Source organism: Acipenser ruthenus, chromosome 14 (genome assembly GCF_902713425.1).
Source record: "Acipenser ruthenus chromosome 14, fAciRut3.2 maternal haplotype, whole genome shotgun sequence".
NCBI classification, from domain to species: Eukaryota; Metazoa; Chordata; class Actinopteri; order Acipenseriformes; family Acipenseridae; genus Acipenser; species Acipenser ruthenus.
Genome location: NC_081202.1, coordinates 26,792,231 through 26,816,951, shown reverse-complemented (window position 1 = coordinate 26,816,951; position 24,721 = coordinate 26,792,231). Strand labels below are relative to the sequence as shown.

The 24,721-nt window shown below is 36.9% G+C and overlaps 1 protein-coding gene across 4 annotated transcripts in view; it reads left to right on the top strand.

Moving 5' to 3' along the window:
- Positions 1-24,721, top strand: part of scube1 (signal peptide, CUB domain, EGF-like 1) — a 109,486-nt gene that overhangs the window by 51,046 nt on the left and 33,719 nt on the right. For 2 of the 4 annotated variants that reach the window (XM_034032277.3, XM_034032275.3), the window contains exons 7-8: positions 2,831-2,920; positions 13,036-13,152. In XM_034032277.3, coding sequence (XP_033888168.1) covers positions 2,831-2,920; positions 13,036-13,152 — 207 coding nt within the window. The remainder of the gene's footprint in view (positions 1-2,830; positions 2,921-13,035; positions 13,153-24,721) is intronic. The other 2 variants (XM_034032279.3, XM_034032278.3) reach the window with 1 other exon arrangement.

Sequence of the window (24,721 nt, the reverse complement as noted above, 5' to 3'; positions counted from 1 at the left end):
GTACTGCCAAGAGTGTGATGAGAGCACAGGTTGCTGACTAAATTTAGTAATATAAGTTAGGGAGCCCAGCTGGTTTGGTTTAGTGGACAGCACAGTAGTCTCTGAAGCTAGACAACAGAGTTTGATTCTCTATTGTACGGTATAGGGTTCCCCTGAAATTACTACAGTCCTGAACTTCTTGTAAAACAGCGGTATTATAACTTTATAATACACGGTGAAGCAACATGTTCCTATAAACATCAGTTGATGACAAAACTGGTAACCTCAATGTTTAAAAACAAACTCTCCCACCAGTACATGCATGGAGCAAAACACTGTCAGTACCAAAACAAACAACAATGGGCTGCAGATTTTAAGTTCTATCTGCAGAAGACTATGAGAAATTTGTGGAAGAGTAACTCAAGCACTCTTTAAAAATAATAAGCAAAATACATTTAGTAAGAAATAACCTCTGTGGGATGTTAGGCAGTGTAGACTGATGGCCCTCAGAAAGCAGAGACTCTTGAGTGATGAGGAAATCATCCAACTCCACCCTCCAAAAATACCAGACACATTTTCTACTACAATTGTTAGTAATAATACAAGTACTTTTCCCATGCCCCCAGCCCCCCACCCTCGTCCAACCAAAGAAATGTTGACGTTTAATTTTTAAAATTCTGTTTTCCAATGTTATTCTCAACACTTCTTCAATTGTTAAAAATAAACCCTGCTAGTTCTACAATTTCTGTCTGTTATGCCACCATGTATTATAACAAGTTTGGAAGAAAACTTGCAGGAAAACCTTTCAAAGTAAAATAGTTAAGGAGTTGCAGTAATAAATCATTTTTACTCATTTTATATGTCATGTCAAGATTTCTATAATATAACACTCTCAACAAATGTTTTCTTCTCTCCTGCAGATTTACTTCTTACTAGATGCTAAACGCATAAAAGTAGGGAGAAAAAGACAAATGTGAATTTGTATTGGACTACTGTTTAAGAAGCATATCTACAGAAAACTTTCTTGGGGTTATTTTCTTTTCTTACAGGAAACGGTGTACATCATTCATTGGAAAAAGTCTTACCTCACACAAGAAGCACATTCCTTGTTTCAGTGATCCGAGCCACATTAATTGCTGTTGTCAGTTTTCCCTTTTTTTATGTAGCACCTTCTTTAGACTCCTTATTCCTTTTCCTTCTGCTGTCTGGTGATGGTTACTGATTGCCTGTCTTGTCTAAGCATTGATGTTCAAAACAACTAGAGCAAAACACCTCAATTGCAGCCTGATCCAACCAAGAACTGGTTAAAAAAAAAAAAACAAACACGCAAAAAACAAACACGCAAAAAAAAAAAAGACAAAGAACAAAAACCCTGTTACTGTTTGACCATGCTCTGATGCCACAGAAAAAAATTAAGCCTGCCCACCTACTTTCCTTCTCCTGGCATCCAGTTGTGTCCTATCAGCCGAGGTGTGGATTCTAGGCATTGATGATTAGGAATGCAAACGTCTGCCTCGTGCTATTCTGCCAACTGCATTCTGTCTAACCCATTGATCTCATCCTTGTTCGCCTGTCTTCATCTCTTTATTTTTTTATTTTATTTATTCATCTGCATGCGAAAGTCCGTCTTGAATTTTACTATTCCCTCCCTTTTTTTTTTACATTCGCAAAAAATAAAAAATAATGCCTTGTCCTCTTGTTTTGTTTCATTTACTGCATCAATTTTGTTTATTTATTTATTTATTTATTTTCGTTGCAACCACCACTGCTTGCCCTCACTGCCTCCCCCAGATTGGAAGTTTAATTACTGATTCCTTGGACTCTCTGTTTTTCTATTCCTTCCCACCCCCACCCCATCCTTTTAATATTAAGTAATGGTCTTAATTCACTTCAGTAACCTCACAAAAACCTTTTTTGTGACTTACACATTTTGACCAAAACTTCAAAGACTAACTAAGCATTACAAGCTCTGATAACAGATGGGCAAGCTTCAATTTGAAGAGGTTTTAAGCTTTCTGCACCAGAGCAGTTTCTTGTTTTTCCTTCATAACAGGACTTTGTACATCAAAGACCTGCTTAAATATTTTTAAGCAATGAGTACAAATGTTGATGCCATCTCACTCAATGATTGTCCTCAGTGCCTAAAGTCTTAGGCCAAGTATTTGGAAAAATGTCTACACAAAATTCACCCATTGTTGTGTTTCTAACTCGTAACACCGCTGATAATTTGCATGTCAGTCCTAACCTTGGCCCAGCTTTGGAACATTGTTTCAAGCATTGACTGTTTAGCCAGTTGTGATGTGTTCCATAGACAAGCAGGCAACCAGCACTGCCCCAGTTGATCTTTTCCTGTTTGCATGCGGTCTGGTCCTTTTTTCTTTTTTTTTTCTTTTTACCCCATTGTTGTGTGTCACCATGGGAGATTGTAGTCTTCCTTTGTTCATCCATCACCGGGTCCTTCTGCTGTTGTCTGTCCAGTCCTGTGCCTACCATTTTCTGATATTCTGGAGCTGGCCAAAGTCAGCTACCCACCATGCTACTATTCCTCCCCCTCGCCTTCCCTATATCATTTTATTCTATTCTGAGTCACTGTTGCAATCACGGCTTTTGTGTGTATTGAAGAAACAACACACTTTATTTATTTATTATTATTTTGAATGTACCCACTTCCCTCTCCTTTTAAAATTTTATTCTGGGACTTCAAATGGGATTAACACTCTAACAGGGATTTTTAGTGCTTCATGGCTTGCTTCTTGGCTTTGGTTTGCAAATGCCAAGACTGTCTTAGCGGTGGAAATTTGGGCTTTTGATTAACCAACTGCTCCATGTTTGTCCCTTACTTGTGTTTTAGAGAAGGATGAGGCTGCAATTGAGAGCTCTGAGTTCAATGCCACGTCAGTAGCTGATGTGGACAAGCGGGTGAAACGGCGGCTATTTATGGGTAACTCTTTTCTTCCACTTCCTTTGTTGTGCTATATCGCTTGTGCCTGTTTTTGTTTTTGATATCTTCTAAAAAAAGATCAAAAAAAAAAAACAAGAAAAAGTTTTTGCGTCTTCCAAACCTTAAAAAAACCAACAACCTCCTATTAATATTCCCATAGTTTAGGAGGCCTTGTTATCGGGTCTCAGAGTACACTATTAATTAGATTTTCTATACATTTTACTAACTATTCTAATCTGACATGCACAAACATTATGATCATAATTCAAAAGCTAATCCAAGATGAGAAGCCTTTGACATTTGTGTCTTAAAGGCATACACTTCACGGTACCAGCAGATCTTTGGAGTTGTGTGGTCAGTACCTCTATAAAGGAGGTGGGAAGCCTTAACTTTTTATTCCATTAATATGCTTTTGGTCCTGCGGTATTCATTCAGCATGGTCATGGTTTATGCAGGACTAAACATTTTAAGGATTTTTTTCAACTCAGTCCCAGCTGAATACCTGGATTTGGACATATTTGTACCTGCCATCAAATAGAAATTACATAAATCAAATAGTCACCCCCCGCCCCACCCCTCTAAAAAAGTGGCAGCCCAATAGGCACTCCAGGTAAAGGTGTGCTTTGTGACGTGCCTTGTATTGTAGAATATTTGTCGATATATCATTTCACAAAACCCTCATTCTACTTGGCATGTTAGCTTTTATAAAGTATTATACTCGGGTATGGTTCTGTACATACAACAACCTATTTTTAATTTTGGGTGGAAGATACAGCAGCTGAGTGAAGCTGTAGGCCACAAACTTTTTCTTTCTTTTTTTTTAACCTGCATTTATAATCAGGGTCTGTCTTCTTGACTAAAGCTACTATGATTACTAATATAACTAAACACTGTGCAAAAACTAAACTACACTAAACTTCCATTCTTATTATCTGGGAGCCACAAAATGGACAATTTTTCTAATATATCTTAATTGTGAGGCACTGTACAGCATAATCTACCAAAGATGGCAAAGGAAAGACACCCACAACTTTCTACAGTGTGAGACAGCTTTTATAGATCTTCCAGATGTATAAGAACCACTGGTTTCCAACCTAATGTTCCAGTTTTTTTCTTTTCAGATATAAATTATAGCAATTTTAAAAGGTTTCAGAGAATGGTCAGAAATTATTAAAGGGAAGAATGGATACCCCCCCCCCCCATGTAATGTGGTAAAGCCACCTCCTCCTTAACATAAAAATGATGTCAAAGTGGACATTAACTGCCACACGGTTCACCCTCCCCTATTTTCTGATCACTCCATTTTCCATTGTCCATGATACTGAATTATGAATGAAGAAACAGTATGGGATATTGAGCTTGCTACAGGTACTAGACCGATTCCACATGATGTCTGCACACTATCACAATCACTCTGAATTTTACTATGGTCTGGCAGCAAGAACGGTATGCCTTTGTATTTTATGATGCTTGTGGATCGCCTCTGTTGCAAATCATTCTTTATCTTTTTCATGTATTTATTCTCTCAAACAAAAAATACAAATTGTTGATCTAGAGGAGTGCTGACAGACCTCAAAGCCAACTAAATGAATCCATATCTGCATGAAGGTGAACTCCCTTCTGGTTCTGTGGCTCTGGGGCAGGTTTTCTCAGACACCTTCAAATTGCAGTGCTCTTTTAGTGCCAACAGACACAATAGTTTCTCTCTTTCTGCATTTTTGTTTGTAGACCTGCAAATAGTTTAAAGGAGAAATAAATTCCTTAAAAGGACTGAAATGGTCTTATATCAACAATTTGGCAGATTGGACAGTTTGAGCCCAGCATAAATACTGATAAATATGTTTTTATCCATAACTTCAAACACTAAATCATAAAACCACCATTACACAGACAGAAAACAGGAATTCTTTTTTTTTTTTACCATAATAAAAAATTACCTTGACTGTTGTGGCCTACTTAAAATGTGTTATCAGTGTTATTATCCTATACAGTAGGTATCCTAATTTAAAAAAACATATTGGCATGAGCAAGCATGATTGTACACAGACCATGTGGATTCTTTCTCTCATTGCTTGCTTGATATGAAAAGATTACAAATGTACAGATATCTCGGTAGAAGAATGAGTCTTCATAAATAAACCAGTTCAGAGTGGCTTGGTGTTGTGATATATGTAGTGTTCCACGTTTCCGGTTTATTCTGAATTGTACCGAAAAATTACAGGATTTTTTTTTTAAACTGAACGTCGGTTTTTACTGATTTAACCCGTTTTTTGTGGAAGGCTTGGCTAAGGTTCTTGTTCTGAATCCTGGTCCAGAAGCTTCAAGTTCACAGACAGTTCTTTGTTCAAAGGTTCATAGCTGGCTGCATTGTGATTTAAAGCAAGCAAAGCTAGGTGCTTGCTGCAGCTTTCTGTTCTGCAATGCAACCTTGTTACTTTCAGGATGTGGGTCAGTTATCAGCTAACCAGCCAATTTACACCAGTCATTAGTCTGGACATTGCAATCTATGTTATAGTGTAATTGGCAGCGTGTAGACAGAGAAAATTCAGTTTGTTTTAAACTGGTCATTTGCTGTTCACATTTGCTGTTTTGTAGCACTGTTGTGCACTTAGATCTTTTTATCAACTGCACATGACATCGACAGATAGGAAGACTATGAGCGTTTACAGCCTTGGCACAGACAATAGATCTGGTTTACTTGTTATGTGGAATGAAATCTTAACTGTGACAAGACAGAGGTTATGTTGCTAGGCACTGCCCACCATTTCCATAACACAAGTGCTGTAAACTTGTCAGTTGATGATACTATGCTTGAGTTTAGATCCAAAATGAGAAATTTGGGAGTTGTTTTTGATCCCGGATTAACTTTTGAATCTCAGAATGCGCAGAATACATCATTTTTCCATGTTTAGAAACATCGCTAGGGTGCGACCTATGCTTTCTGCTTCTGTAGCTGAAAAGCTGGTTCATGCATTTGTTTTTTTGAGGATTGATTATTGTAACACTCTGCTTGCAGGCGTCTCCATAAGCACACTGTCCAAATTACAACATGTTCAGAACTCAGCAGCTCGTATCCTGACAAGGTCACGTGCAAGGGATCATGTCACTCCTGTTCTAGAGTCCTTGCACTGGTTGCCTGTCAGATTTCGTGTTCATTCTAAAATTGTACTTCTTACTTTTACAGTGCCCTTTAAGTCAGTTAAATAGACCCCATGGTTTCTATCTAGAAAGCTATTTTAATTTTCCACTAAGACACTGGCCAAATGTTTTAAATTAGTAAAGACCTCAAGAATGATTCAAGATTATATTCCATAGACAATTTGGGAATTTAAGGAATGTTAGTTGAATACACTTTGTAAATTTAACATATGAGATCACATTAATTAATATACTGTAGTTGTGCACTTTAGTTGACACAAAAATGATGTTGTAATTACAAATAACATTTTTAGTTATAGTGTGCCATGAAAAATAGAAAGTAAAAAAAGTAAAGGAATCTACTGGGTCTATTCATTTTTACTGGCTGTGTTCCAAACCTTGGAACACAAATATTACTGCTTAAGTAATCTTCATCAGTCAGTGCTAAAATGCAACAAAGGACACTTCCCAAAACAGAGTTAATCCATCAGTTCAAGAAATGGGAGATTGTGACAGACATATCTTTCACACCTTTTCATGATTTTTTTTTTTCTGTAAAACCATAAAATCTGCATTACCCGAGTACACAAAAATAGTTACCCTTCCCAAGCAGTGAATGTTTTTGTGAGTTGAACTTGGTTTGGTTGTGCCATATCCCACGACCAAACCAAGTTCTGAGGAAACTTTATTTTTAAAAAGAAAGAAGTAAAAAATACATAGACTCCCATAGTAATATAATAAATACATTGGGCACCAGGGCCATTAATAGACCAATGAATGTTTAATTGAGGCTCACAAAGTAAAGGCCATGGTGATCAATAATCAATTTATGAATTAGTATCTCTAGTATTGCCAGTTATCCATAGTAATGGAAATAAGGGTCAAAATATGTTTGATGTGTTAATACTATAATTCATGGGTGGTTGATCCATGAAAAAAACATGGTGGTACAAAAAAAGTGTATGTATGTTGATGTTTATGCCATTAATTAAAGCAGAACTTTAATCTTTAAAAAAGAAAACATAAAGTGACATAGTGTGTCCTAGAAAGCAAGGTAACCCCATTTTCTTTTTTTAAATTGTGGCTGATTGTAATCTCAAGTATCAATTCTCTACTGAAGTGACAAGGATGGTGTTTGAACTGGAGTTTATATTTGGCCCTTGATGAAAGACAGCATATTTCTGTCTCCTTTTGATTCCCAAATTATTACAATTAGTGTCAATCTAATAGAAATAGAAATAAGTAAGTATATAACTTTGAAATTGGGTTATGCCATCTTGGCGTAAGATATTTATGGTTCATCAGTTATTGTCTGTTTATTCCAATATAATTACAAAAAATAAGGAAGCAGCTCTTACTTGTGTAGGCTAAAAAGTAGTCAGCATACAACCTATTGTTAAAGTACTTCATTTAGAATGCAATATAAAAGGCTTAAGTGCTCATGTTGACAGATATCACAAGTTCACATCTTGTTATTCCTACTGGGTTGGGATCAAAAGAAACATTGTAAATTTGTGGAGCACTTTTCTTAGTGACTATTGTGTGAGTTTGTATGTGTACGTGTGTCAGTGGGTTGGTCTGGAATTCACACTAAATCTTTGACTGACAAACCCCATAGCTTACTGCCAATGTGTAAGTGGCTGTTGGTATTTTGTAGGTGATGGGTGTTGGGAAGTCTAAAGGCATCCTGGGACCATCTCTTTTTGTATGAAAAAGAAAACAAGGACAACCTTAATTATCTTAGAGATTCGGGAAATACATAAAGAAGGGAAACATTAACATGTAATGTAAAATGGGGAGAAAATGGCCGGAACATCAATTAGCCATGGTGGTGTGTCTCCGACAAGGTTCTGCCTAGAGGGAAGACCAGCTGGTAGCATCATGTATGACAGGACTCAGCTCCCAGCTTTGTAATAATAGGGTGTTTTATGTCGATTATAAATCATTTTGAGCAGTAAAGCACTGAAAATTACTCGGGTAGCAGATTGAGTTGGTCGATGATGCCCTACAGCATGAGACTGATTGGTTGTCCTGAAGATAGATTGTCTTTTTAATTTTTTTAATATAAATTGAAGTGCCCTATTCTCTTACGCACTTGCACACATACACACATACACAGTAATAATGTCTTCAAACCATTGTGCTTTTGGCTGTTCAGAGTTTAAGTTTTAAAGGCACTTTCGCTGATTTTATTTTTTCACTTTAAGACGTGTTTTAGTCATTAAAGTATACTTCAGCAGTTCCACCATGGAATGAAAATTACACAGGCTGGCCTTTAGAGTACAGTCATTAGCAGTAAGGCACAGCCAGTGGTCATGTTGGGTGTGATTAAGTGTGAACTGGACTGCTGTAATTTGACTTTTGAGTTTGTAATTATTAGAAAGTAATGTGTGCTAAGCAATGGTTGCTTATATAACAATCACAGTATTACGCAACTGAGCAGGCATTGTATCACCTCTGGAATTAATGTTAAATTATGGCAGTTATATTTAGCAACAATGTGTAATATGTATGTTGTAACAGTGTTATTACTACATCAAGAGTTCTATCAAGTCTGTAAATAGATTTATATACAATACATATGTAGGGTTAAGTTAATTTTTTATGGCAGATCTTATAGTGTATATGCTAACTGTGCATGTGTTTGCAGACATCCATGTACAGAACTGTACAGTTAGGGAGAAAGGATAGCGAAGGTCATTATTCCGTCTCAGTTGTCCTTTTGGGTTCATATCACTATTTCCAAGTGTAAAATAGCATTGTTTCCTGTGTACACTTTATCACAACAGAAAGTAAAACAATTAAATAATGATAGTTCTAAAGTACCATTGACAACAATCTTAGAAAAGGTTCTGTGTTCTGCCGTGCTGAAGTATGTAGAGCACAAACAATATTTCAAATAATGCTATGCAAAGCCACCAGAAGATGATGGGACCCTTTCTCTGGCCTTGTTTGCCCATTCCCTATTTCTTGTATACTCCCAGTACTGGGAAATTTCAGTGACACGGCTTGGAATGAGTTCAGTGACCTCAACTGTGCCCTTCCACCTACTCCAAACTCCTTTCAATTTGCAGAAAGCCTTAAGTGGACAAAATCCAGATGCCTTTTGCTTGTAGTTCAGTGAGAACAGACTGGGCATGTGGAATCCTGTCAAACTGATGGATGCACTTCAGGGCCTGTTAACCCTTCATGGACAGCAGCGTACAAAGACAATATCAAAACACGATGAGCTGGGAACTTTGACGAGATTTTACTGTCACTGCTAATGTCAGAAATATATAACAGTGTGAGACCTGTTAAAAAAAGAGGTTCTTTCTCTTTGGTTCAGATTTCAGTGTAAATTGTGTTGTGTTTGAGTTACTCAACAAGTTATCACAGTTGCTGTGCTGCTAACTTAATGGTGCTGGTATAAAAATAAAAGCTGAATGACCTACCTTTAGAAAAGCCTGTATTTACACCAGTTTGAATCTTAACAAAAAACACGCATAAAAAAACATCTATTAGACCAGATGTACAGGCAACCTTGGCTTGCATTCAATTCCAGGTCTTTGTTCCACATTGTCTTTCATTTAATGGCCTTGCTGAAGATCAGTGAAATAATGAAGGACCTGGTTGGAACAAAGACTTGCAATGGAATTGACTGGAAGAGCTGAGGTTGCCTACCTCTGTACCATCCTTATTCTCTGAATTCAACCAATACTCCATGTAGCACCAGCCTCTGTCATGTTTGGCCATAATAAAATAATGACAAACAAATCGTTCAGTAACAATTACTAATAACTCTGTTCCCTTTCAAATACGAAGTGTAACCTTTACCGTATGGGTATTTATTATTATTTATTTCTTAGCAGACGCCCTTATCCAGGACAACTTACAATTGTTACAAGATATCACATTATTTTTACATACAATTACCCATTTATATAGTTGGGTTTTTACTGGCGTAATCTAGGTAAAGTACCTTGCTCAAGGGTACAGCAGCAGTGTCCCCACCTGGGATTGAACCCACAACCCTCCGGTCAAGAGTCCAAAGCCCTAACCACTACTCCACACTGCTGCCCCTATTTACTTCTCAAAGACCCGAAACCTGAATAAGATAGACCAAAGCTACTCGACGAGCCTGTGATGCAGTCATGGCCTGCCCCCGAGGACATAAAAACACTGCAGTCACAGACCGCAACACCATTTTTCCTTTCAAGAACTGACCTGACAAGAGAGCTGTTTCAGATAAGTACTTGTTAATTTTTCTGCTATATATTTTGCATTTATATATTCATACTTTTTCTGCTATATATTTTGCAATATATGTGATTTAGAGAATAATCTCTGTATTAGTTCTACTAATTACTGTCTTGGTTCCCACCCGCTACCGACCGGTGCTTACTCCCCTAGCCGGGTACCAAACCAGTCTTGGTCAGGTCTTGACCTACCCGGTTGGAGTCTATAATCAGATTGAGGCAGCACCTGTACATCTGTATACTGTACACTGTATTTCTTGCTTCTGACATACAAGGCCAGTCTGCCTGTTGAGGTACGGCAGATATTCGTCCTGCCTGGGGCCAGAGCACGCACAGAAGGCACTGGTGAACCGCATTTCTCTAAGCGCACGCCGGAGAAACATCTCTCCCACAGCTTTACAGAGTGCTCTGTCTGCTATGGGGCGAATCCCATGGTCAAGCCCTGTCTAAGCAGAGACTGTCCAAATGGACAGCAGATACAGTCAGGACTGCCTATGAGCTGGCCAACTTGCCCCCTCCAGAAAAGCTCACTGCCCATTCCACCAGGGGCATGGCAAACCCTAACGTTTCATTTCTAGCGGTATATGAGAAATAAGTAAATTATAAAGCCTTAAAATTTACAAGTTTGCCAACTGTACTGAGAAGCATAGCGATTTCACTACAGCAGTTCTTACAGCAAGTAATGTGCTCAAAGATTTGCTGAGGGAGAAAAGGTTAGAATAACTTAGTTATATGCAAGGAATTTGGAGTATATATATATATATATATATATATATATATATATATATATATATATATATATATATATATATATATATATATATATATATATATATATATATAGTCTGGTCACTTTGTTAATATTGGGTTGGGCCACAGATCAATGCCCCACACTGGGGCGATGCTAAATCAAATCGGTTTGTCAGGTCCTAATAAAGTGGCCAGAAAGTGTATATATTAAATAAAGCCTGAGTTTGTTTTATGTATAGTCTACTTGACATGTATTCTAGAATATTCTAGACAGTGAAAGAAAGAGATTGTGTCAGCGTTGTGACAGTATGTAAGGAGTAGGTATGGTGCAGCAGCTATGATAGGGGGTCCTCTTTCCACACAAGCCTTGCCTGGGGAACCTGAAACAGGAGACCACTAAAATCTCAGCTGCAGTTTCAAAACTGTCTTGATAGTCCTTACTCTCTATGAGCAGGTCCAACTCAATCCTACAAGGCACTGCAGTGTTTATTTAAAAAAGCAACATGCATTAACGACTTGGCAGGCTCTTGCAGAGCTACTCTGCTGTGTACTAGAAGAGTGGTCAAGATGTGTGTATCTGTTTCTCAGAATAATGCCTTTGTTGATGACAGCCTGAGCATGTTTCATAATGTCCAAACAGTTGTATTCGGAGATGGCTGCTGTCACTAATTGAATTAGGGTTCAAGTGATAATTGCGTCTTAAAATCAATGTTCTTATTATGTATTACATTTACTATGTATTATATTTACTACAGTATCATTGTGATACAAATGTTTTGATTCTTCTTTTTAGTATTTGAGAAATAAATAAGTTATAAAGTGTAAACGTGTAGCAATATTAATTACGTTTCCCACTTGTACAGAGAAGCACAGTGATTCTACTATCAATTTGTTCAGTGACTGCTGCTGTATGAAAGACTATACTGGTGTTGAAATTAGTAGCCATTAAATGTAAGCTATAAATCGGTTTACAGTCAATTTATTAATTTTAATATGAAATGTCAGGCATTTGAAGTATTATTATAATCATTATCCTTCTTCTTCCTCTTCTTCTTCTTCTTCTTCTTCTTCTTGTTAACAGTTACTTCGGTGAATGCAGTTGATAGTTAAATGACACTCTGTAGTTATTTGGCTATCACTCTCTTTTCACTTTCACTTCTGTTTAAATGACTGTTTGACAGGAAAGCCACAAGTCTCATCTTTCATTGGGGTCGTTATAGCTCAAGGCATTACAGAATAATTGGACCCCTGCTTAGGGTCAGGGTCATGACACATCATGTAAACCTAGCTGTGTTACAATCATTTATAGGGCAGTCACCATTTGCAGCTGAATATGATGCCCGAATTGCAGTATTTATTGAGGCATCGACATGACCCCCTAACAGCAGGGCAGAGCTGTGGCACAGTGCAGTGATGCTTCTCTCCTCAGATGATGAATCCGAGAATGACCAGTGTCTCATGTGCAGGTTTGAAGCAGAATGAGTTTGGGTAGTCTCAGTTAAGTTCAAAATGGTTATAATTAGAGGTGGAATTCCAAGGGCTCATTTCTGTAGCATTATTCAAAGCTTTATTTTACCGTGTCTGGGGTGAATATCTATTACGACAGGGATATAGTGGAAGTCGTCTATACAAACCTCAGTTTTATCTACGAGAATTGCAGTGCCATATCTACACACACACTGCCCTCTTACACTTGTTGGAGGGTACTGTTAGAATGTATTTATACATTATTGGATTGATTTTCAGTAATGTTGAATTATTTTTAAATATGAAGGGTTTCATTTATTTATTTTGTTGCTGGTAAATACAGGAGCTTTTCTGCTAAGTGGAGTAAAATTCCAGTTAACATTGCAGATTTTTTTTTTTTTTTTATTTTTTATGTGGGGGGCAATATTTCCAAAACCCCTCACTTAACCCTTAAGAAGCTGTATAATAATATCCTGTTTTTATACTCCACCCCCCTCCCACCACGTTAATATTTGCCCACAGAAACCTGCGCTGTTAATAATGGAGGCTGTGACCGGACATGCAAAGACACAGCCACTGGGGTCCGTTGCAGTTGTCCAGTTGGATTCACCCTGCAGCCTGATGGGAAAACATGCAAAGGTCAGTCTGTGTTTGCTTTGTAATGCATCATCAGCCCCTTCCTGTCCTCCCTTGAAATAACTATGCAGCCGGTCTGCAGCCGCTGGAATAGGCTCCAGTTGACATAGAAACTAGAAAGCAATCGATCACCAGCAAGCCCTGCATTTGTACTAGTTTCTTCGTACCCCTTTATTAAAATATGGTAGCATTAAAAAAGAACATCTCTCTTGACTACCTTCATTATTAATAATTATGATGATTGTACAATGTGTCGTACAAAATACTATTGTGTTACGCAGCTACAGAGATATGAATATCAACCTGCATTTTAATAAAATTGAAATCCTTCTTTAAATAACTCATGAGGTAAATGTTTGTAAATTTAACCCATTGATGACTATTCAGTTTATTTGAACAGTGGGAGATGTAAAATGCCAGAAAGGGTCTTACTGAGTGATTTAAAGGGCAGTGGTATTTAGATCCTCCAACTTTTATGTCAATTGAATAGACCTCACTGCCTTTAAACAATGTGGAAATTGTAGGGTCGCTATAGGCTTGGCAGATGGAGGCATCAGCAGATGTGTTATAAAATGTTTGGGTCATATAGGAGATTCGTCACATGATTCTGTACCATTCGTATTGAGGGCTTTTTCTTGAGATTTGTTCCCCAGTACTTCAGGTACTCTTCATTTAGTATTTTAAAGCATATGCACTGTTTATTTCCCCACTGCTAGCTTGTACTTATCTTTGTAGCTTCTTTCTCTCCCAGTTATGGGCTGTCTGTTTAGATAAAAAAAAAAAAAAAAAGAAAATTAAGCACGTAAACAGATGAAGCACCAGGCAGAGGGTTGCACAGACAGCGAGTGACTGCTTTCTTGTGCCTTGCAATGCTGTTGAGTCAATAGAGAAATAGGCTGGTTACATGTGGTTAAGTGATGTGTCGGCAAACATAGCGGAGCCTGCAAGTCTTATCGCCATGGTTACACTGTACCATCACGTGATGGTCTGATTACATCCGTGATTGACCAGGATATAGACCTTACGTTTTTCATTTCAGAATGTTGCATGTATGTGCTTAAATACTTGAATGTGCTTCCCAGCATTGCAATGAGACACATTCACAAATTGTGGAGTGTTTGAACAGTGGGGCCGTATTGGAGCCAAGCACCTTTGTATTAAGAGGTTGCCATGTTGCTGTAGTCTTGTGAATTGTCCGGTGGGTAATTGTTACATTTGTGAACTGCTTGGTTTAGGTACAGTATGACTCTAAACCTTCCACAGCAGCCCATGAGTACAAGTTCTAAGAAACAGTTCCAGAAAGATTGTTTTATTCCCTCTATGGGGAGCTGTTTATACATCTGTCAACATTAGAGTTTTATATACTGTATATCTAGAAAACCACTCAACCAATTCTGATGAAAGTTAAGTAGATTCAATAGCACAAGTTATTGGGGTGTCTGTCCATCTGTCTTTACATCCAAACATCCAAAAGCCACATTTACAGTTTTATAAGACTGACTGCTCTAATTTTGTATTTACAGCTGTGATGGAGCATGTATGTTACCATAGTCTAGAAAAGTTTCATGAATATCAAAATGTATTTTAATCTTTAAATAGATTAGCGTTTAAAATGCTAGTGTCTTTAAATAGATTAGCGTGTACAAATGCTAGTGTCAGGTAAGCTCTATTTCACACATACATGACAAAATGATGTATATTTTCCATTCCATTCAGGAGAAAAAAAAACTAAAAACGTTTCTACTTTGATGTAATCTGTGTGTGTACTTTTCACCCTGGTATGATTTGTAGTTTGTAAAACCAGAGGGATTTAAAAAAAAAAGGAATGGACAAACAAGATGGATTGGCCAGCGGCCTCCTTCAACAGCAGTCCTGTGTGGCTCGCCCATGTAATTTCACTCGGCTTTGCCAGTGGGCTTAATAAATTGTGCTTAATGTTAGTCATCAGTGGGAGTTGACAAGCAATTTATCACAAACCAGGGAAAAAAGCTGCCTTCCCAACCACCCCTCCCCACCTTCATTGCAGGTATCTGTTAGTTGTAGATGTCTTTGAATATCTGATTAAAGTTTGTGTAGATGGACATGATCTGAGGCCCATTATTAATCTTTATGGTGGATATGTTAAGGTGCATTAGCATTACAGGGTAAATATAAGTATTTGCTTGACTTATCATATGCTATATTAATAGACAACTGGCTGGTAATGTGAAAAGTAGGGGATGGAAAAAAAAAGTGTTGTCTTCTCAATGGGCACTAGGGAATGGGTCAATACACCCAATGTATGTTTGTACATGTTATATCATTGTAAATCTACTGTAGGAGTAGTCACCAATAAATCATGTAATCCAAGTCTAGAAGAGGATACTGGAATGATTCTTTATTTTTATTTTTTAAATATGTTTGTAAAAAGGCCAGATTTTCTTTTAAAGGTTGAGCAAATATTTATCTGTATAAACAACAAGTATCATATCTCTGATTCTATAAATTGATGCAATATAGTATATATTGAGTAACTTTTCCTCGTTTAATATTAATTAATATACATTTGGTATATTTATATATATATATATAAAATGTAGGACGCTTAATGTATTAAGTATACCCTGTTTTTACTACACATACTGTTTCATAATTAGGCTCCCTTGAGAACTACAGGGTCAGACATTTCAACTATTTGAACCTGTTTTTATCAATCAATATGATAAATGGTTTTTTGTCTTCTGGTGTTTCACACTCACACACTTACACACACTTTCCTATTCTCCAATATGATAGCTACTTTAATAGATGGTTTGAAAAGTACCTTTTATTGCAGGGTTACACATGCAGTCTTTGAAAAAGAAAGGAGCCAATTCTGAAATGTTTCCAGATGTACGATTTTGAATGAACATCTGCACTCATGTTCCACAGTGATGAATTATGTCTCAGCACATTTCCTCAGAAAAGGCTATCCAGTGTTGTTGAAAATCTGCATTGGCACCTGAGGCAGGTTAATACTGGTTAGCATTCCAATTGCTTTGTAAGGATAGAAATGAAAGAACAAATCTGCTCTTTCTGAAACTAAGAGGTGAAAACTGATTTAATATAGTACTTTTCTGTTATCCAAAAAAAAAAGGAAATAGGTTAGTCATTCCAAGGTTGAGTCCCAGCTTTTATGTTAAAGTTATCTAAACAGTGCATCTCAGAAATTATATGGAATTTGAAGTAACATTTATATATCTTACCCCTAAATATTTTCTTAACTTGTTGCCTAGGCTCTCTCTCTCTCTCTCTCTCTCTCTCTCTCTCTCTCTCTCTCTCTCTCTCTCTCTCTCTCTCTCTCTCTATATATATATATATATATATATATATATATATATATATATATATATCACGAACCTTTTTCAAGTACACCTATAAACATTATTATTATTATTATTATTATTATGATTATTATTATTATTATTCTCTCTCTCTATAATGGGATATAGTGGGCTGGAGTGCCTTTGGAAGGTTAAGCATGGTTCTGAAAGGGATACTACCCTTTTGCCTCAAGAGGAAAGTCTGTGACCAATGTGTGCTGCCAGTGCTAACTTGCGGATGCGAAACCTGGACCCTGAATGCAAAAATGACTCAAAAATTACAAACAACTCAAAGGAGTATGGAAAGATGCATGCTGGGAATAACAAGAAGACACAAGAAAAGAAAGGAATGGATAAGAGCGCAAACAAAAGTATGCAATGTTATTATACGAGCGAAAAAACTGAAATGGCAGTGGAACGGACATGTAGCAAGAAGAACAGACCATCACTGGACCAAGGAGATACTAATAAGAGCTTAATAGGGTATCATGTTGTTTGAGAGACTGATTGATCCCTCAGCAGCCTTGCTCTGCTTTTCACATTGATCAGACGTTTGATAATGTCAAGCACGATAGGTTCCAGAGGGAAAGAAGCTGACTTTCACATCTATGTGCACTGATAAATTGCTGTCTCTTATCTCCCAAAGCAAGTCTGCTCAGGAAACTGAAAAGACAATCAATGAGATGAGAAAATGAAACAAAAGGATTCTATGCACAAACCTGTGCTACCACTCCTCTACAATCTTGCAGTGATTCTTCTTATTAAAAGGGTTCCTGCTTTGGACATATTGAGGAATGTCTGAAACCACCCTTATGTAATACCTGCCTGAACCTTTCACCTCCAGCTTCCACAGAGTAAGGGTTATGGCTAAATGGGCCAATGCACCACTTGTAACTCTTAGCAACGGACAGATTCCATGCTGTAAAGCAGGGAATGGCAGTGAGATTAATATCTTAAATTTGAGCTTAGCAGCATTTCAGATGCTCATTATCCCCTCACTGAGGATGTATATTGTGGAGTGAGTATAACTAGAGAACCCCTCATTACTATGTTATTATGTGTATCATAATCTGGTGGTGTTATAATATGTACATTCTCTGTCCGCCTGTCTGTATTTCACACTTCCATTTTTACATTTGTCATAAAGTAAACAGGTATTTTTTATTTTAGTTTTTTTTCGTGCAATGTTGCATTTTTATGTGCTGCTGAAGCCATGACACTTTCGCATGTCAGAGGAGGTGGAACCTTTTCATTTTTTTTACAAATTCTCCCCTGCCTTGGGCATTTCACATCTGGCAGTTGTCTTGTAAGTCTGTTCGATTAGCTGCTAGGTGAAGTTTACTGATTGATTTAATGTCTTGGCATGTGCCTGTATTCCGGTGGACATATACTGTATGTAGTTGAATGGTTTGGATAATATTTAGCTTCTGTTCTTTTAGAAATGCCTGTAATTTGCATCTCCATGCTGGTCATCACCACAATGTGAATGTACATGTGGCAAAGTGGTAGATAGTACACAGGTGTAGAGGTGATGCAGGGTTGGATTGGGGTTGCCACCTGTCCGGGTTTGACCCTGACAGTCCGGGAATTGGCATCTGTGTGCGGGTGGCAGGAATTAACAAACCCGGACGTTTTAAGTGAAACGCAGAAGAAACACCAACCTTCCTTTAATATTTTCTTTGACATACCATATAACAGGATATTTTGGAGTGGAATTTATTTTGGCTTTATTGGCGGTTTGGATTGGATCACCAATAATACTTCCACCAATCAGAGTGGGGCATACAGGGTGCGATCCCGCCCTCTGACAGACTGGTTGGTATGCAGCACAGGTTAAAGAAGTGCACGCTGGACAAGGGAAAGAATGTGTCGGATGTCAAAGTGAATATGAGAATGGCAGTGAGTGACAAAGCCAATTTGCTTAAAATTAAAGCAGACCGGACATTTCCATCAATGGATTTAGGAAATCTGGACTTTATGATGCGATCAGAAACTCTGAGGCTGTATAAACTGCTTCTGCTACTGTGGTACCTGTAGGACTGCTCTTTTTTAGGTTAAGCAGTTTTTTTTATTTTTTTACAAGGGGTTAATTAAGTAGCAGCCAAAATTGCTTATGGCAGACTTGTTACAAAATCTGTAACAATGGTGCAAATTTGCTTTGGATTGTTATTGTCGATACGTGTAGATACTACTATCCACCGTGCAGGTATCACAAAGTCCCTAAACAATATGTTAAAATAAATTAGTTCTGCACCGTATAAAAAAAGCTGATTTTGCCAGTGCTTGCTAGTCTGTTAACCAGTTTTAAATTGAAAGCGTTTTGTTAAAGTTTTCACACGTGCAATAGTGTCCTACAATTACTACATGATACTGTGATCATTCCACTGTGTTATGTTAATGAACCAAAGCTAAGTTTTAAAACTGAGAGTTAGCAAATGCTTGTTGTTAAAGTGTACTGCAGTTAGTAATCCTTTCCAATTACTGATATCTTAAAATTGAAGATCCACATAAGAACGCTAAATATTGTAACTCTTTTTTAGAAGGCCTTCTTTGTTGTTCTCCAAGTTGCTGCAGTAACTTGTAGATGCTGTAACTAGTTACTGTAAATTAGATACTGTTTTAGCAGACACATTTTATTAAGTAAACATGTATTTGAATGTTTTTTAAATTAAAAGTAGAAAAACAATACTGACATTTTTCTTTGTGAACGTGCTAAGTGATGAATGCCAATTCAAAAACCATCAAAATCTACCAAGGTAGCAAATCTGCAAATTTAATACCAGCTAACATTTCCTGGTATGCTTAAAGGCTTTCCACTCTCTTATTAGAAATGTACTGTTTAGCACTGATCTGTACATTCTACTGTGCCCCAGCATTTGAATAATGCTTTACATTACATTGATCTGTGTGTGATTAAATACATACATAACCTTTACAGTATTTTACAGTAATCTGGGTTACTTACGATATATAATGGTAATTAAACCACATCTATGTGTGCATGTATGTATAAACATTGCATATTTAGTGGTAGCCATTAGTAACATTGAAAAACCTGAACCAAATTAGAGTACATTTTGTCTAATTTTGTCTCTTTTTACCGATACACAACCAATAGTGCCGTAGTTCTTAACGTTTATTAATAACGTTTGTTAATATTTATTATGGGGGGGGGGGGGGGGGGGGGGCGAATTTGCTGACCGTCTGTAAAATAATTCTGACTGTCACAAATGGCTTTTCAGGCTCAGAAATTATTTGTAAAACAAAACAAAAACAAAAAAAATCACCAGACAGGATCGTCGCTTCAGAAATTGCTTTGATTTACTACAATGTTATTCATCACCACAGCTACTTGTCTCAGGTAATATTATGACATAGCTACTATTTTTTGGGATTGCTAGAAATATCAAGAGCACAATACTGTGTAGACTGCATGATTATTGATTTGTAGAGAGATCTGGTGGTATTGTGTTAAACTGTATTACAGTTTTGATAGAGCTAGGCTGACTGAGGAATATGTCCGGGTTTGGTCTGTGGAAAAGGTGGCAACCCTAGGTTGGATACAAAGACAAAGTACTGGTGAAATGATGGTTTATTTTTGTAATTCAATGTCACTTGACAACAGTAAATAATCACAATGAGAACGGGCAATACACCCCTGGTGTATTGTGCAGTTTAAATAAGCACAGGGTTTTTGCCACTGATCAACACAAAAAAAAGTCCATAATGTCAAAGTGAAAAATGAAATCTACAAATTTTTCTAAATTGATTACAAATACAAAACAGAAAATAATTGATTAATTGCACACAGGTGGACTCCATTCAACTAATTATGTGACTTCTAAAGACAATTGGTTGCACCAGAGCTTATTTAAGTGTGTCATAGCAAAGGGGGTGAATACTTAAGCAATCAATTATTTTCTATTTTATATCTGTAATAAATTTAGAACAATTTGTAGATTTTATTTTTCACTTTGACATAATGGGCTTTTTTTGTGTTGATCAGTGGCAAAAACTCCTAATTAAATCCATTTTGATTCCATGATGTAACACAATAAAATGTGGAAAAGTCCAAGGGGGTGAATACTTTTCAGTATATATCTATATCTATATCTATATCTATATCTATATATATCTATATCTATATCTATATCTATATCTATATCTATATCTATATCTATATATATATATATATGTCACAATTTGAGGAAACAGCAGAGGATTAGAAGATATCTAACCTGCGAGGTGGGGCCGCAGGCTCCTTTAGGATTAAACAGTGCTGTAGGTTGTGACAGGGTGTCAGTGCAGGAGATGATAGCATTCAGCCAGGGAGAGTGTGACCACCAAGCGGTAAACTTCATAATATTTTGATGCCTGGACTGCTCTAGAGATGGCTCAAGGTGTCTTTTAACACATTATCTATGACTTGATTTTAAGCCTTGCTGCTCTCACAATGAGAGCATGTCAACACTTCCAGTCAAGAAGCTCAGCATGCCAAAGTCTGTACATGACTTGGGATTTAGTGACGTTTTAGGAATGAGAAAGATGTTGGCTTTTTAGTTTTTTTTTAAATATATAATGTAAACCTAACTATTTACATATTTGGCAGTCACACAGCTCTGCAGAAAGACAACAGGTCCTTTACTTAAGGAGCTTGAAGGCATGAGCAATTAATTAATTTTTAAATGTATTATATGAGAAAATAGTTTCGTCTGGCCTCTAAGCACACATGTTGTTTTCTACCCAAGGATTTTTAAGTTTCTGGCCAGTCTTTATTGTTTAACCTGCTGCTTCCTTCACAGTGTTTGTGCTGAATACCTCTTTTGGCACTTTTCCCATATTGTTTTGTGCTAGACTGACTACCGGCTCAAAGGCTTTAATACTAATTTGAAGCAGTTTTCATCACATAGAACATCAATCAAAAAGGGATTACCAGTGTAATCTCCAGTGTGATTCTCTGGCCGCCTCCTTTCACTTTAGATTAGACAGCAGAATTCAGCAGTCTGTGTGAGCTGCTTAATGTAGCATCACAAACCTGGGAGGAAAATATTGTACCAAAAATAATAGCCTTGCGGATGCTGCTAGCTCAGTGCCAACACAAGGTCTTGCATGAAAGACTCAGGGCTGCCTGTTTGCTTATTATTTCTCATCTGCGATACTTTCTCAGCTCTCCATCTGAATTTGAGAGAGAGGGAGACAGGGAGAGTGCTCATGATATAAGTCGTCTTGCATGCCAAGGCCTTATAGAAGGTTTTCAAAGAGCAGGACAGTTATACTGTTCAATCACAGGCTCTACAGTTAAGATTATTTAATATGCCTTAAAAGATAACACATAAACTAAAACACATAAACAGTGGTGGCCAATGTGTCGACACAATAGGGCTGTTGAGATAGAGTTGGACTGAATGTTCATATATATGCTGTATAGTACATACATACTGCATCCGCATTTCTTAAGTGGTAATATCCGCAAAATGTCTGCAGTTTAGGTTCGTTCTGATTACTTTTAGATTGTGTCCAACAGAAAATACAGAGGTTGCTGACAAGCTTATTGCAGAGTTTAGTATGCCAGTTTCTGGGGTTGAGTGGTTGTTTATTGTATATATCTGTAATGACTTGGACTAAGCTGCTTCCCAAATCGTCACTAAGAGCTGATGCTATGAAGTGTTCCTCCCTTTTCTACCTGTACATAGAGTCCTGTGAGGACATTTTAAAAAGCTGTTTTCATTAAGAACGAAAAGGGGCAAACCTGCCTCATGGACAGAAAGGTTCAGGTTTGAATCTTTAGCATACTCTCATCACTTCAGCGTAGGTTTTTTGAAGGGAATGTAAGATTCAGGATTTAATTCTCTTGATATTTCATTGTTAGTAAAACAAAAAAAAATTCTGAAAGGAAAAAATACCAATTTAAATTCTAAATGTAATATAGAACAACATAAGGGGGAACTTTGATCTACAGTACCATTATCCCAACAAACCACCCCTGTATTTTATTGGATTATTTTACAGTACAGGGGATTGCATTAACCACTTATAGTTATTTTGGGATTACCCCTAAGAAAAGGTGGTCAATACAATATATGATTCCCGGTGCTATAAAATGGGTTGATCAAATCCCATAAATGAGTTTGGGTGTTTTTTTTTTTTTTCTTACTGAAAAAATCCTTCTACTGATGATTTGGGGGAAAAAAAACCCTCCAGCATCCAGAACCCTGTGTGTTTTGCATACATAAAGTATTACAGTCATTTGGAAGGGCAGAGATAATTGTAGCAATAAATACTAGACATTACAGTGATACAGGTTCAGACTGATTTATAAATAAATACAAATTAAAACAATACAAAATAAAACAACTGCAAACCAAGTTTTAATGATTTAGGCAAGCTTACAATATTTTCAAGGTGACAATGTATCAGTGGGAGCTGGTGGCCAAGAAAAATGGGGAGGCTGCAAAAAGGCAGAGGGTTTGGGGGTCCCCTTAAGACCCCAGCAGCAGTAGAATCGTACTATTGTATTCTGACTGAAACACTTTTCATATTATTATTATTATTATTATTATTATTATTATTATTATTATTATTATTATTATTATTATTATTATTATTATTATTCCACGCTATTGTGCAGACCCAGTTTAATTTTTGTCTACCGTCCCAATGTTTTTTTAAATTTTCCTACCATTATAATGAATTTCTTCTTCTGGTCAAAATCTCCTTCCACTAGTCATAATCGTGCATACTCAGTAAAACAGGGGGAAGAGGGTTTGTTGCTCCTCCAACTAAAACCAGGGATCAGACTACGTCATCTGCCCTTGCTAGTATAGTACTGTGTGTGGTTATAGCAGATAGAAGTTTGTAACGGAGGCTTACCTCCTCTGATGAAAAAAAACAATCTGGGCTTCTCCAGTTAAAACCTGTGCTTAGATCATGTGATCTGCTACTGCTAGTACTGTGGTTAATAGCAGATAGGAGTTATAACTGAGACTTGCCATCTCTGAGGAGCCAGAATTGCTGTTAATGTAGGAATGTTGAATCTAGGGTTTTGGTTAAAATGTCATTTTTTCTTGCATTTTAGACTATATTTTTGTTTTTGTTTTATTGAACATTATTATATTATAATGCTACACAACAATATACAGTCAAACCTGCACATGCGACCACCTTTATTTAGCAACCACCTGGTCTAAGAGACCACTTTAAATTCCTCCTAAAGATATTTGTGCTTTTATTTAACTGTATTAAGCGACCACCTGTCTAACGCGACTAGCAACCATAATTCTCTTACCCAGCAACAGACTCAAACCTGTATTAAGCACCCTTACACAGGGCTATTGTTATAAGAAAAATATGGTTTTAAATGGTACGTCCTAAATTCAAAGGAATACGGTAACCATTTTAGCGGTCTTTTATCCGCAATCAATAAAACAACAGCACTCTCTTGTAAAGGAAGAGAGAAAACATGGAGAAACAAAAGGGCCTCCCTAGATGACAGAATTAAAGTTATTAAACTTGTAAAGACAGTAAGTCCCAGAAAAACTGCTGAAAAATTCAGCACTAGAAAGACGCAGATATAGCATTTTGAAATGGAAAGAACTAGGGCTTGAAGTTTTAGGTTTTTATTTTTGTTCACGTGACCGTGTTTTGAGACGATTCAATATCTTAATTAAACTGTTAATTACTAAACAAAGTTGCTTCTTTTTACTTTAATGTCCTGATTGACTTGCTGATTCTGTTTCACCTTCATTATTCGAACACAAGAGCAAGCAATGACATTAATCACTTCCCCCAGATGCTACTTTAACTTGCATTTCGTTCTTTCACTTGCCTGGGAACTAGGTAGCTTCCAATGTGTCTGTTTCGTGTTGTGTTGTACTTTCCCACTAATTTAACAGTGTTCTCATAATTAGGATGTAGTGGCTTAAGACTTAAAGGCAAACCATTAAAAGGAAAATAAACACCAAAAAATTCAAGCCATACCTAAGAGTATGAAAGTATGAAAACACGGTAATCGAAAAAGAATGCTTATGCTGGCATTGGTTTCAGGAAAGGCAGACTCAGGCATTGAAATTTGCAAAGGATTTAAAACATTTTGTGTGACCTGAGACAGGCAAGCATTCATTACTTTCACAAAATATTTTTTTTTGTAAATGCATTATCTAAATGAATGTTATTAAATTACATACTTTCTTTTGTTCATATTAAATCTTCTTGCTTTTACAGTGTATGTAAGA